Genomic DNA, 12,375 nt, shown 5'->3' with positions numbered 1-12,375 from the left:
GACGCTTGACAGAAAATTTTTGAATCCATTCTACCTTTACATGAAATACTATCTAAAATTAAGGAAAGAGCTAAGAATTTCCCATGTTGCTGTTTTTTTTTTTTTTTTTTTAGAAAATCGGCTCAAAGGTTTGCATGCTAATCAAGCGGCGAGTCTCCCTATTGGAAATCAAAATTTATTGTGCCAGAGGAGAAGTATACCCAATTGGATTGATCGTGACCAGAGGGATCGAAATCAAGCGAAAAATAATTTACAAGCCGTTCTATTTTCGAGAAATTTGCAAAGAAATTCAAATGTTCCTAAGTCCTCGTTTCATTATTAGACACCTTGCTGTAGTTTACAATGCAAAATGCTCTATTATGAATTACTTTAAAATTGGTAATGTAATTGGAAAACAGTAAAATAAATAAAGTTGTTTGTATTTAGTGCAGTGAAAAGAAGAAATCCTTACGGTTTGTGATGCTTGCATTAGTAGTAGTTTCCCTTATTTAATTTTTCTATTTTTTAATAATGTCGATACTTTGTTTAGAAAGTAAGAGCAGCAATCCTTTCCACTGTTTTTGTACCTAAAATCTAGTTTCAAGGACAAAAAAATGTCTTAATCGAGTGGAGCAAGCAATTTGGAATATGAACAAGCCGCATCCACGAAAAAATGCAATTCAACACACACAAAAAACATTCAACGGGCTCGACTGGATACAAGATATATTAAAAAAAAATAAACTCAACGTCAGCAATGAACAATTATTAATTTTCATTAAAGGAGACGGGAGTGTGATTATTAAAAATCCAAAGAAATGATTGCATATTTGATCTGCAGCAAATAATTGAATTAAATTTAAGAGTTTTGGCAGTGTTTGCTTTGTCGAGGATAAGGGCGGAAAAGGACAAACCGGGCACTCGCTGGGTCACCTGATCGAGGAGGCCGCTGTTGACGTGTCCCATCCTGCACTACCTCACACTGCACTTGAACAACCAAATAAAAATATCAACCCCTGCGAGACGGCGTTGAGTCCAGTCTGCGAGTGTCCAGCACCAAACTAAACTAACGAATCGGGGCCATGGGAGCAGAGACGCGGGGCCACCAAAGCACACTCGCGGAGCACTGACTGCCAGCCTGCTTGCTTCCTTTTTTCGCCCGCCGGCACACAATCGGAGAGCGAGCGAGCGACTGAGAAACACTGGCCCCCTATTGTGTACCCCTCCCTCCCCCTCGGTAGCGCGCGGCGAATCTCTCTTTCTCTCATGCTGCGACTTTTTATCTGCTATTTCTGGCACCGGCCCTATTCGAGAAAGAATCAAACCGAATACACTTGTCGCGGATTTTGTTGCTCACCTTCTTCAACTCTGGTGTGTCGCTCGCTGATAGTACCGACAGCGAAAGTTAGTTCTTTTTTTGCATACACAAGAAAGCTTTCTCTCGCTCTCTGCTCTCCGTGCCGCATTTTTAAAATAACCTCTTCATTTTTTATTCACGCTGCTCATTATTTATTTTTAAGTAACCGCTCGCTCGCTCCGCGCCTCGTTTTAATTTTTTTTCGTGCTTTCTCTTTCTGCTTTTTGAAGACGACGGCGCGCCATCAAAAAGAAAAGAGAAGGTGCTCTTTCGCTCCAGATTTATTAATATCAGGAGTACAGTGTGTGCTTTAAAAATATAGCTGGGCGCGCAGATGAAAAAAGTGACGCCGCCGGAGCCCCTTTTTTCTCAAACGAGACGCAATATTAAAAACGCACACAGGCTTTATTTTTAAAGCTCGACGACGCGACGGTGCTCAGCCGATCTTCCAGAGTGGAACAATTTTTGCGACCTGCTCGAGTGCTTATGCAACCGGCACATCACATTGGCGCAAACGGTTGCATACATTCGAAAATCGCAGGGGAGGAATTGAGATCAAAATAAAATGCTTGTTGTTGTTGTTGTTGTTCGGAACGTAAGTCCAGCCGATTAAGAAGGGATTTTTCGGCTGGGGATGGTTTACATAAAAGACATGATTGAATTATGAGGAAACAAAATCCAAAAATAAACTACTTGAGATTATAGAAAAGAAATAGACACAATAATTTTTTAACTATGGGAAATTATTAGTGTGACAGAAAAAGAGCAGGAGACTCTGCAAAAGATTGCGTTAGTAATTACTTTTAATAATTTAAACTAACATTTAATTTTCATTGGGCTAAGTATTTATAGTTTTATTAACTAACTAACTAGTTTTATTATTAATAAATGTTCAGTATATGGTTTAAATGTTTAGATAATCCCAAGTACTCATTGAGTGATTTTATAAACCTTGATTTTCATCAAAATATTAGTTTATCTTTAATAAGCTCAAGTAAATTTTTAACTGGTTTAAATTTCTCTATACTTAAAAATATGTTATTTACGGTCTTCTTGTGGGTCTTTGAAAACTGAATCTCATTTGGAACGAACTAAAAAAGACGCTATTTTCGAGCTATGTTGATATAAGGGAAATTAAAATCAACTGCCAATGATTCAACACAAAATTTAGTTTTGAAGCCAGAGAAAAAATAAAATTGCATTTTTATCCCAATATTCATCTCATTTCAATCAGGGTTTCAGTATCTTTGGAGCGGAGGTATTAATTCATTTGACACAAACGTACGTGAGTGTTATTTATATTACAGAGGGGGTATTACGAGTCAGAATAAATTCGGTGTGTCTTTTAAGAAGCTCGGCTGACGCTTCTCGTGCAATCAAGTGCAGCGCGTCACTGCCAAGAAAAGCTGGCGGCAGACTTGGCTGCCCGAAAACTGACTCACACGCCAGCGACGAATAACAATAAGCTCGCACAAAAGACACGGCAGCTGCAAATGCCAAATCGGGCAGAATCTGCGCAAGCACGCACAACGAGCCGTTCTCTCACTGTGTGTGTCACCATTTAATTAAATTAAAATCCCTCTCGCCCAATGCAAAAAATAAATGTGGCGTGCTCCAGAAAAAAACGTGTATAATAAATACCGCCGCGACCGTTGTTTGCGCTGTTGTTTTATTCGTCAGATTAAAAATGCCGTGGCCGTTCTATTTTTAGCAGCGCGCCGCGTGTGACTCACAATAGAGGAAGGTGCACACACGAACAGAGGCGGCACCATTCGCTCACTCTCAAATTGCTCGTTCGTTCGTTTGCAGATTATGGAAAATGGTTTAATTTGTTAACACAGCTAATTAGCATATTTTTGCATACATTTACATGTATTATAATTATTTAAATTGACCATTGTAAATTGTAAATGCTAATAAAAAAATGTTTTACGATGGTTGAAAAATTATCATTTCCATGTTATTTTCAATAGTAAAAAAATAATAGCGAAACAATAAAATCATTGTAATCCATTGTGAGAAATTTTTTTAAATCAAAACAAAATTAGTTTTCTGTGCTGTATTAATATTGTTATTGTTATCTGTGTACATTTTTTTGATAACTGCAATATAGGCAGTACAATCTTGAAAAATTTATATCTTAAGATATATTTTATATTCCTTTTTAAAATATGCTACCAGTCTAGCCTTTTAGGCGTTGTGGAGGGAACAACTATATTCGCCGCTGCAATTTCATACATTCCCTTTAAGATGGTATTTTAATTTTAGTTTTATTAAAACACAATAAAATTTTCGTGCTTGCTTGAAATGTTTTAAAAATTTATAAAATTTCTCAATATGTTGCTTTCAGAATGCATTTACTAGAAAGAGCAGGATTAAAATTAATTTCGTATGATTTAGTTTTTAATTGATTATTGTTGATCGTATTTTGTTGTAACGAGTATTTAGATATATATCTTTCACATATCAACTAAACGAGTATCCAAATACTCGTTACATTGTGATTAAATTTAGCAAATTTTCACCACAGTAATTTGTCGGTTAACTGTTTTTGTCTCATTTTTAGGGCAAGAAACCAACGGAAGCTACAAAGTGTTACTCATATGAATTTCACCTATAAATATTTTTTTAATCTTTCAGCTCACAGCAGTTTTGACTAGCCAGATCCATACTACTCTTTGTTTAAACACAAAGCCAGAAACAACAGGAGAAATGCTATTTCAAGTTAGATCCGCCGTATCTGGTGATTTGCATATTTATCGCGGTTTTGATTAAAAAGCGGGCAGGGTCAACAACGGGGCCGGTCATAAATCCACCGCAAAGCAGCAGCTTTTAATTTCGGCGCTCTGATTTCGACTTTTGCCGAGTGTGTGTGGCGTTCGGCGCCCCAGCGTGCGCGCGTTTTTCCTCTCTTTTTATCTAAACAAAGCAGGCGGCCGTTGAGTTTTACTGCTGCATGCATGTATATCGGCTGCCTGTGCTGTCGGCCGGGGTATTATTGCCGGAGAGCAGAGCTCGTAAAAAGCTACTGATACCATTAGTTAGTGCACTTATTGCCTTTAAAGCGGATCAATGTGGAGCAGCCAGCGACTCTCCCTCCCTCTCCTGGCGTGTGTTTGTGTGTGTGTGCGGAGGTAGGTGCACTCGAGAAGAGTAATAAAACGCAGCCTCGTTCGCTTTCTCCTCGCTGGCAAACGCACGCCAGGAATTGGCAAAAGGAGCAATTTCAGCCGGTGGACACAGATAAGCGCGTATCCGTCTCTCGCGCTCATAAATTGTTGGCAGAAGCCACTTGGCCATTTTCCTTAGTCGACCGAATGAAAATATGCGTTCAGTGTTTTCGGCCAAATGCTATCATTTTTATTGTTGCACTGCAAATGATGGAAAAATGTGAGTATGGCCTTTCTGAAAAACGCCTAGTGGTATTTTAGAGTGCGGAGAAAATTTATCCAAGAGCGGAAGGCAAGCCAAAGGAGCCGGATTAACGGGGATTTATGGTGCAATGAAATCGGCGTAAACATTCTTCTCCATCCTGTTAAATATACATGCATGCAAATTAGCTGATTTGGCTTCAATCGCAATAAAATCAAAGCTGATGAATTTCTTATTCTTTGAGTCCCTCCAGTTGGCAGGGAAATTATCGGAAAATTTCATTCTTGATCATTTTGTTTCAGTTGCAATGCTGCTGCAACAATTTTTTAATTCATGAATTTATGTATGAATTTAAAGCTATACAATTTTATAATTTGCTATTTCATGGTCTCTCGATTGTTATATTAATTCACCCAAGAACAAATGTGATTTTTAAGAGAAATTAATCAAAGATATATTTATCCTTGAATGATAAGAAATTCATGAGTTTTCTTCCACATTAGCAGTCTATTTATTCAGCAAGCTTACTTTTTTGTGCATATTTCGATTACTCTCTAAGAGGACGTCTTCATTGTGATTGAAACTTCTCAATGTTTTATAAAATGAAATTAATATCTCTGTATGGGTGAGAGCGTGCTTGCCTTTTGAATAGCATCAAAACTTTGCAGTTATATCCTTTTGATAAAATTAAAATTCCACATGGATACATTTTTCCTCAAGGATTGTTTCATGCAATGACAACAAGGCTTTTCTACACATCGGAATTTCTAGTTGCATTAATTAGCTCATTTTGCTCTCCCTCTTGCTTCGAGGCGATGGCTACAGTGAAGAGTTGCAAAGGACAAACAACTGCGTTGCCTGATGAGGAAACTCTCGCAATATGATTTGTCCTATTACGGACTATATACCATCAGCAGTGGATGCCAATGACCCGCACTGCTGAACACATATACTCGGCGTTAGCAGTCATATAAACGCCCGTATTTGCCGTGCCGATTGGTTAATTTCCGACGGACAAAGGGCGGCGGAGATCAAAGCAAACGGACCTTTGAGAGCAGCGCAGACTCGGTCGCCGAGTTTTGCTTTTGAATAATGCAAGTTGGCTCTCTCACTTGCGCGAGCGCGAGTATCAGGAGCACAAGCTTTGCAGCTTGTTGAGAAATATGTATTACATGCTCTCTGGCGCGTCAGCCAGATCGAGCATCAATTATTCACATTTATTTGCAAGCAGCAGGCTGGTAACAACAACAACAACACGGTAACTTTCCGCATCCGCAGCAACTTTCGGTCAACATCAGAAGCAAATAATTTGCTTCGCTCGCTCGGCCTGATTGTGCCACGATAATTAGCAATAGAAACCGTATGCATGCACAGGTAGCAGAATATCGGCTATTTCCTTTGCATTTCGTGGTTATACTGGAGTAAATATAATTGAACTCCTGAAGCACCTACTAGGAAGAAAAATAAATTAAGATTCTTTTCCCTAGAGCAAACACATGTTATGTTTGGTGTAAAAGATTGTTCATCCTTTAGTTACCGAGATTTCTGGTCAGATTAATAATAATTTTTATGAGAAAGATGGTAAATATAATAAATAATATATATAAATAATACTTATGCACTTGCGGGTATATTTTAAGATCTTGGCCAAATTTAATTGACCTTGCCTCTAAATGCTGATTTTTGTTGCTTCCAAATGGCATCAAGTTTGCGTCATTTGCATTTTCAGCCACTTCAGGAAGTCAGGATAATTGAATTTAAAAAACCAACAACTGAGTGTCCCTTACATGAGCAAGTTTTTAATCTCGGAATATTTAAATTCTTTTGGTTGATCACCTTCCAACAGAGGAAATCAACATTATCAAGTTTTATTCAAATCGCTTAACCCTTTCCAACTTTGTGTCACCTTCCAATGAAAAATCCCACTCAGATTATTAGGAAAAAATTATTTCTTGATGAGCCTACACTGATCACTGAGTATAGAGTTGAATATCAGTTTATTTATTTATTTTTCAAAGAGTAAGTAAACCGAACATCCCAAAAATATTTCTCTCTCAGACTATTTTACCATTAAACAATTTTGTTTTTCGTTGAGTAACGTCTGCAGAGGCACTTTTTCACTTTGCCAGATATGGAATTGTCTGATTTTCCACAAATTCACACTTTTCATTGCACAGAAAGGGTGTGCAAGAGACCGATTCGAGTCATGTGCGGCACAAAAGAGCCGCAGTCTCTCTCTTTCTCTCTCTCTCTCTCTCTCTCTCTCTCTCTCTCTCTCTCTCTCTCTCGCACTCAGCGCAAAGAATAAAAGCGTTCGTTCCTCATTTCGGCCGTCCATTTCCCGCGAGCCCATTGTTCGCGGGGCAGCGGCGGTGGTGGTGGTGGAAAGAGAGAAAAATGGGCGCCCCGGCACGCGGTTAATTATTCAACACGTTTCCTCCGCCGGCCGCATTTGAAAAGCCAAAGGCATTGTTGCCGCGCCGCCGCGCGCACCGGCGATAGTAATTCGGCTTGTTTATAAATCAGCTGGAGGAAGGAATTGCTTTCGCAATAAAATCCGCGATATGACGCGAACAAAGAGCGCGCGGCGTTTTTACATTCCATGCTCGCGCCGCTTCGTCGGTCCGGCGAAAAAAGGTGAGTCGGCTGATAGATTCGCCAAATTTACGGCCGCTTTGCCGCTGGAAATAATAAATTTAGCCGCCGGCACGTGCACATAACTCTCTTGTTTTCCGGGGCCCTTGCTTTTCACTAGAACGAGAAGCAGCCGCCGCGATCGAGATTTATCGGCTGGACCGATTTCGCTCGTTTGGCGGTCGCCAAACACGGCACGTACGCTCCCCACAAAACACTCATAAGTCTTGTGAGTAATTTCAATTTGATTGGCCGAGAAGTGTGCCCACAATAATAATGATTAGGGCTGGGAATTTTTTTCTGAGATTCGAAACGTGGCATAGCCATCAAATGTGGAGGATTGATGCAATTTAAGCCATTTATCCATTCTTAATATTGTATTAGACATCGAAAGCCATCTTAAAGCGTCTAAAATCTGGCCAGATCAGATTAAATAAAGTTTAAATCAGCTTAGTATCCATAACAGAGTGCAATTTTTTCTTCGTAAAAGTAACTTTTTTTAAAATTAAATGTAAAATTTTTGAGCTTTTGTTAAAATATTTTCATTTATACAGTTTCAAAGTGGATTTTTGTTTATAAATAAAGGCAGTTTCATTGCATAATTTTTAAATCTATTTTGCAGTTTTATTTTTTGAGGGAGACGAAAAATAAAATTCGACTTCAAAGGTTAAATATAAATTCTTTATTTTAAATCTAAAGAATCAACACTATTTTTGGGATTTTTATAGAACAAAACACGTTAATAATGTCTCTTTTTTGAAAATCTGTACTTTTTTACCTAAGAATCGAAAAAATTCTTCAAGCCTTTATCATGTGTGAATTATGCTAAAAATCATAAACCAAAAATCCGTTTAAAACCGACTATTTTGCTCCAAACCCTGTCTGAAATTTACAGCCCTAAAATGATGCAACTCTTCCCCGCTTCGATAATTGAATTATAAAAATCGCCAATCATTGCCAAGAACAAAAATAAATTTAGATAAAGTCCATTGAGAAGACCGCTGCTCGACGCTTTGGAGGTTTCCAAACAGCCGAAAAAATATATTTCGGTCGTCTTCGCGTCCGCATTAATGACATTTTGTTTTGCAAGCGGTCGCGAGGGGTCCAGAGGGATAAAGTGGAGGGGGCCAGAGCGCAGGAATAAAAATTCCTTTGTGGTCGGCAAGCGCGCGGCACAAATTTCATGAGATGCGCCTCCAGAAATAGAATCGCTCCACGCCGTGCCTACTCTCTCGGCCAGACAAAACGAATTTCATTCCCGCGGCGACTCGCGGTGTCCGGTTTCGGATAGAGTGAGTAAAAATAATTGGCAAAGAGAGCGAGAGCACGGTGTGCCGTGCCGTCCTAACGACCCAGAGTGAGCAGGAGCGAAGTGCGTGGTCCAAGAGCAGTCGTCAGTCGCCGGCAAAACACACGCTTGCTTCTTTTTTGCGTCGGTGCCAGAGGTCACACACGCGTGTTGTAAAAGATAATGTGCGCCTAGCGTACCAAGCAGAGCAGAGAATAAGAAATAAGATTTTAAGAGGACTCTCTTTAAAAATAGTTCAAAAGATATTTATGTAGGCTGTTTTTATATAATCCGTTACAAAGATATATATTTATTATTCCTTTATGTCAATATTTACAGGGATAACTTACTCAATTACGTCACATCGGAGACGTAATGCTCTCTACGTCAAATTAAATATGATCTAATTTATATTTAAAAATTCTTTACAAAAATTCTGCCAGAGGTCAAAAAATTATAAAGAGAAATAGTTTCAAAATAAATAAAAAAACGTGTTAGTTATAATGGTACGTGTAGGATATGCGATTCTTTGATGTTAATTTAAACAAGGAAAGTAATCTAGAACGTAGGCATACTAATTAATTAACGCTCTTGCTCTTGTTTGTTAGTTCAAAGTTTCATTTCCGTCAACGCACGCAGAGGCTGCGTTTCTCATGGTTGAATAATGAGACTTAACACTGCTCATTGTGCAGTCAAGGAGAACAACAATTTAACTCTTCTAAACTGCTGCTTATGATTAGGGCTGTGAATTTATGTAGGGCTTCAAAGATAAAGAGAAGTGATTGAATTTGTTGACAATTTTATTTTCAATATTTTTCAGCTGAAAATCATGGAATTTAAACTATATCAAAATCAGCATTGCTTGGAAAGTAATTTCTCACGCTCTTGTACTGTACTGAGTCTGTTTCAGCCCCGCTGACCTAAGATCAGCAGCCAAACTTAAGATTTTCATAAAATACGGAATATTAATTGATCTCACATTTAAATCGCACTCATGAGATGCATTTGAGAAACTCAACGAGCGTTCTAAAAACCATGATTCACCATCGCTGAAATGTCGACAGTTCACAGTCGATTTAATCCCCAAATTTAACTTGTTTGTCGAAGCATTTCGAGGGAATGGAGAAAGCAAATTTTCTTTATCATGGCGATTTATCACGCAAACAAAAGTTAGAGGCCTGGGCGCTTTTGCCGAATGTCCCGTCCCCACCGCACTCCTCGGAGACAAGTCAATGATGCCGAGAGCAACAAAAACACGGCGTGGGCACCTTCGCAAGTTGACTACTGCAGACACGATCTATCCCCCGTTCTACTTTCCAAAGAGAGGCGTCCACAAATCACGTGGAGAGCGCGATGCCAACTTTTCTGCTCCGCGTGTTTGTGTGTGTGAGTGAGTGAGTGCACGGGCATAAAAACAAGTTTCCTGCCAGCAGTGAGCGTCGTGCGGACATAATAACGAAGCGATATAAATCGCCTTTATTCCAGCAGCACGCGGCCGAGTGGCGGTGGCCGCTACCGCCAGTTTTGATCCCCTTCCAAGAAAGTTTGTTTGCGCTCCGTCGAGCAAGCAAGTTGATTTTTAATCTAGGGGAGCGGCGGAGGCGGGCGGCGTAATTTGCAAACTGCTGTGCAAATGCCGCTCTCCAGCATCCACGGAGTGACGAGAGTGAATCGATCGGGGGGCGCAGAGGTCGGCCGCAAACTTGCTTCGGCCTCTGGACCTGCCGAAAGACGCCGGGCGCGATCAAAGCGACCGCAACTCTCTTGCTGCGCACATATTTATCTGCACTGCACGCGCGTGCCTTACCTGCGCCAGCTGACGACAAACGCGGCCGGCCAGGCGACCTATGACCTTCGCAGCGCTGCTGACGCACGGCCAGAACCAAGTTTCGCGGCCGCCCAAGCGAGAAGTTTAATCCAAACAATAGTTTCCGGCCGAAGATTATTTTTTGCTCTGTCTGCTTTCGTCATTTGCGGTATTTCCAGCGTTGATCTAAGTCTGCTCCTCTTACAATCAGCACAGTTGGATGTGGTTTACATTAGACGAGTCGTGTTGCTGTGGAAGGCTCCACACATTTGGAGTGTTAGTTCACAGCAAGATGCAAAGTGCTTTAATCATAATTAGGGACCGTCAACACAGCAAGAATAGAAGCCATTCGTACCACTCTAAACACCTTCAAAACCCTACTGGAATTTTTCTAGTACCAATTGATTCCTGATGCACAAATTAGATTAGGCAGCCGAATCACTCAGTCGACTATTTGACACAACGTGACGAAAATCGGGGGAAACCGTTAGTTCCGCGGTTGTTAGTAGGTACCTAGCAAACCAGAAGAACGCCAGCGACCAATCAGAGAAGCGAGTGGTTCTATGATTGGACGTAGTGTGCTAATCTAAGATCGAGACAGCAGCGCCTCAGCGACAGCAAGTGGACTAACCTAGTGAGATGTACTTCTAGCACTAGAATTTTCATTTTATTTTGTTATCGCTAAAAGCCATGCAATAGTTTAAATCATCGGTAGGGATGTGCAAAAATAGTCGATTTGGCAAAGAAATAATCGATTATTATAGTCGGAAATTCAGAGGCAAATAATCGGTTTTATAATCGGTTTCTAGTCAAATAATCTATCAAATAATCGGTTTCGTATGTGGTTTCCTGTTCCTATATAGGCGATAAATTATATATTTTTCTATCTATACATTTTTTTATTGGAAAAGCAAAAGAAGTTCGTTAAGGATATTAAAATTTGTAACATTTTGCCGAAAACAATTTTAAATTTTTATATCACTATTTACTAGCTCTTGTGGAATGTTTTAATCGTGTTGAAGTATTGTTAGACAGTTAAAATTTAATTAAAGTCGCATTGATGGGTCAAAACACTTAAAAAAATAATTGTTTGAGTGAAAAAATTTAAGTAGAACTTACAATTAACAGTCCACTGAAGATTAAAAATATTTTTGCATTGTTGGCTTTAGCAAGTTGCTCATTTTGTTAATTGTTTGGGGAATTAAGCAACTTCTACAATGAGCAATAATGAAATCAGGACTGTCAAACAATTAAAGTTCAGATTATTGCCTAACTGCTTGACAAATTATAGAAGTTTGTCAAAGAGTTTTTCGCTTGATTTTGATCCCTTTCCGTCACGATCTGTCCAATTAATGGTGTGTGATTTATGATCTAAATTTCTCTTCTGGTGAAATAAATTATGATTTCAAATCAAGATATTGATTCGACTCGCAATATGACTAACATGAAAGCTTAATAGCTGATTTTCTCGCAAATTTGGAAAAAATTAAAGCTTTTCTAAAAATAATTTGTTCTTGCTGTAGAGCTATACTTTAAGTAATAACAACTTTCTGCAACTGGTTACCTCATGCGATCCTTACAAATTATTACATTGCAAATCAATCATTGCTCACGTATAATACTGTTTAACGATAAAAAACCATCAATGTTAAAATTTGAGCTATATAGAAGCAATAACTACTGTATATTAAAATGATTAAATGATGTTTAAAAATTATCTGTTTTTTAAGATTCCTTTAAAAAATTGGCTTCGGCAACCTCTCTGATGCTTAAAGTACTGTTGCACGTTCGCGGATTGCGTGGTTTTCGGAAAAATATAATGGAAAATAACCCCTTTTTAAGAAATCAGACAATAATCGCTTTTTTATAGGAGATAATCGAAAAATAGTCGGATTGGATGAAATAATCGAAAATAATCGATTTCTAAAATCTGTCAAA

At 39.0% G+C, this 12,375-nt stretch overlaps 1 protein-coding gene across 5 annotated transcripts in view; it reads right to left on the bottom strand.

The window, feature by feature from the left end:
* The window catches only part of LOC135947653 (pneumococcal serine-rich repeat protein-like), a 162,520-nt gene that overhangs the window by 110,265 nt on the left and 39,880 nt on the right, over positions 1-12,375 (bottom strand). For 3 of the 5 annotated variants that reach the window (XR_010575699.1, XM_065496530.1, XM_065496533.1), the window contains exon 1: positions 913-1,164. The exons of 1 other annotated variant lie outside the window; for it this stretch is intronic. Coding sequence is in view for 2 of the 4 variants with exons in the window: in XM_065496530.1 (XP_065352602.1) it covers positions 913-945 (33 nt within the window). In the remaining 2 variants the exon portion in view is untranslated. Of the gene's footprint in view, positions 1-893; positions 1,165-12,375 lie in introns of those variants that run through there. One more of the 5 variants, XM_065496532.1, reaches the window with a different exon arrangement.

This window comes from Cloeon dipterum, chromosome 1 (assembly GCF_949628265.1).
Source record: "Cloeon dipterum chromosome 1, ieCloDipt1.1, whole genome shotgun sequence".
Lineage (NCBI taxonomy): Eukaryota > Metazoa > Arthropoda > Insecta > Ephemeroptera > Baetidae > Cloeon > Cloeon dipterum.
This window is presented reverse-complemented; position numbering and strand designations above follow the sequence as displayed.